Here is a 2,500-nt window from a genome sequence, read left to right as displayed (position 1 = left end):
CACACATTTTCTTATGTAAAATGAGATCCATGCTCTCCATTATGACATTTTTCCGTTTTTGCAATGACCCTGGTTTGTATAAACTGTGGTTTATCACAGTATTCAAAATGCGTCTTTTCGTTATAGTAACAATGTTATTAAAGTCTTGTCATGGTTAACATAAGCATTACATCACAAGAATTACGATATTATTTCTTATTACCGAATCGTTAATTGCATATAAGTCTGATTATATCATAGCGTTGTGGAATAATGTATTCTCATTGATCTCTTCCCCACACATCACCCTTGTTTCCTTGTGAAGGACGGGCGTGTACCGATATATATGAGATCGAAAGTTTTCAAGGTCATTTCGTGTTAACATAATGTCAAGAGGTTGTAGAACAATTCATAGAGAAAAGGTATGATATATACATATAAAAGCAACCACTTGCATGTACATTGTAAAGATCTTAGTTCACATTAATAATTTCACCCAATTAACGCTCTGATGTTACTGACTACACAAAGAAAATGTAAGGTGTGAAAGGAATCAGAAGTTGACGTTTCGGCATAATGGAAATTCTCATCAATTTGACATTTACAGTACTTAGTTATTGGGTATCAAAAGCGTATGTAAGTAAAGTAAAATGTGAGTAAATAAAGTATCATGTAATAAACCAATGCTACGCCGTCCAGTTCGGTATAAAACGAATTAAAGTGAAAAAGGTTAGATACATGGAAGATGTAATAAGTATAGTCTTGTCACATGAACTCGTCACTCGGCCCTATCCATCGAAGTATTCATGGAATAATATAGTTAACTTTAACAAGATATGCAAAAGCAAACCTCATCCGGGAACTTCTTTATGGCCCGACACGCGGGGTAATCAACATTGCTACATGTAAAAAAGTCAGTACGTTCATAGGATATTAAGATATAATCTCTCTCTTAATGTGTGAATGTAAAAATGAACGCTATTCAAGCTACAAAGATATGAATAAAAGAGTTCACAATGCGAATGTATAAGTATTTGTGTATGGGTTCACACATACTATGGAGGTACTTTGCTGTATAGATTAATAGATAAGAGAGAAATATGAAAGAGAGAGAGAGAGTGTGTATGTGTGTGTGTGTGGGTGTGTGCGTCGTGCGCACGCACACACACTGTTATAAAACAGGGATATACTTGTACATATACATATATACAGATATATATGTCTGTATATAAATATATAATATATATATGCATATATACATAATATGTATCCATGAATACATAAAGATATATAGAATATATGAATACATATAAAGAAATAATGATACGAAATGTCATCTAAAGTATAAATCACATAATTCTCCATGATCGCTCTCGCCGCACCCAGAGCTGAAGTAAGAAGAGTAAAAGAAAAAAGAATTGTCCTCACCTGACCTTGCGCCATCACTGTGCTGAGACATATATATATATTGTTCAGGCGCCGAGTGATCAGTATCAGTTCATCTGAAACATTATATTCATCATGAACGCCAAGGTAATATGCTCAAAATCTCAAAACACCAAAAAAAAAAAAAAAAAAAAAAAAAAAAAAAAAAAAATCGATGAAACATTACAACAGCTTCCAGTCATACATTCCATATTTTAACAAATTTCACATTCCAGGTCCTCATCCTCCTGGGTCTGGTAGCTATTGCCGCTGCCGACAGCTTCGAATCTTTCGAATACAGACCACCACAGGTAAGTTATTAGTCTTGTGATATAATACTCTTACTTGGCCTATGTTATGATATAGATTACGAAATGTATCCTTTGAAAGTAAATATTATTGATAATAATATATCTCCAGCACCGCTCGTCTGAGGAATCCTACGAGTCCGGAGAAGCCAAGTACGACTTCCAATGGGCCGTTAAGCACGACGACTCCGGCAACGATTTCGGACACCAGGAAGCCCGTGACGGTGAAGACACTCAGGGATCCTACTACGTGCACCTCCCCGACGGCCGCCTCCAGTCCGTGAGATACGTCGTGGACGGTGATGACGGCTACGTTGCCGATGTCAACTACGAGGGCGAGGCTCGTTTCCCTGACTCCTTCGAATCTGCTTCCTTCGAGTCCCGCGAATACAGGCCACGATACGTCTATGACTCCAATGAGTCCAAGTAAATATGCTCAAGGAAACATGAACCAATAGCGCCATTTCTAACGTGTGAATCTATTTATTATTTATATGAATAAATGTACATTTTGAACTGCTGTTTAAATCATATGGCGAAATGTTTTAACAAAATATATTTAGCATCTGTCCTGCCACAGCCGTCACTAGCACACGGTTTGCAGAGCTCGACGAAAGGGTATAAAGTGGTTAGTGATAGGGTAAAAAGGAAAAATAAAAAATGAATGTGATACCAAATTAATAAAATTACAGTGATGATAATTTATCATTAATAACAATAGTGATGATAATATCAGTAGATCAATAAATGAATAAATAATTACAGTAAAAATAATTTCAATAATAATG

General features: G+C 35.8%; 1 protein-coding gene across 1 annotated transcript; it reads left to right on the top strand.

Moving 5' to 3' along the window:
• The first annotated feature begins 1,243 nt into the window (after nucleotides 1–1,243).
• On the top strand, nucleotides 1,244–2,228 carry LOC125032224 (pro-resilin-like). Its single transcript, XM_047623314.1, has 3 exons — nucleotides 1,244–1,512; nucleotides 1,641–1,715; nucleotides 1,825–2,228. The coding sequence occupies exons 1-3, from the start codon at nucleotides 1,501–1,503 to the stop codon at nucleotides 2,140–2,142; spliced, it is 405 nt and encodes a 134-aa protein (XP_047479270.1). The 5' UTR covers nucleotides 1,244–1,500; the 3' UTR covers nucleotides 2,143–2,228.
• Nucleotides 2,229–2,500: the final 272 nt, after the last annotated feature.

This window comes from Penaeus chinensis, chromosome 14 (genome assembly GCF_019202785.1).
Source record: "Penaeus chinensis breed Huanghai No. 1 chromosome 14, ASM1920278v2, whole genome shotgun sequence".
In the NCBI taxonomy this organism is placed as follows: Eukaryota; Metazoa; Arthropoda; class Malacostraca; order Decapoda; family Penaeidae; genus Penaeus; species Penaeus chinensis.
Note: the sequence above shows the minus strand (reverse complement) of the source record. Positions and strands in the feature narration are given on the sequence as shown.

Excerpts from the sequence above, each read along its gene's own strand:
- LOC125032224 (XM_047623314.1), top strand. Across the intron at positions 1,716-1,824 it reads TCGAATACAGACCACCACAG|CACCGCTCGTCTGAGGAATC; the intron begins GTAAGTTATTAG and ends ATATATCTCCAG.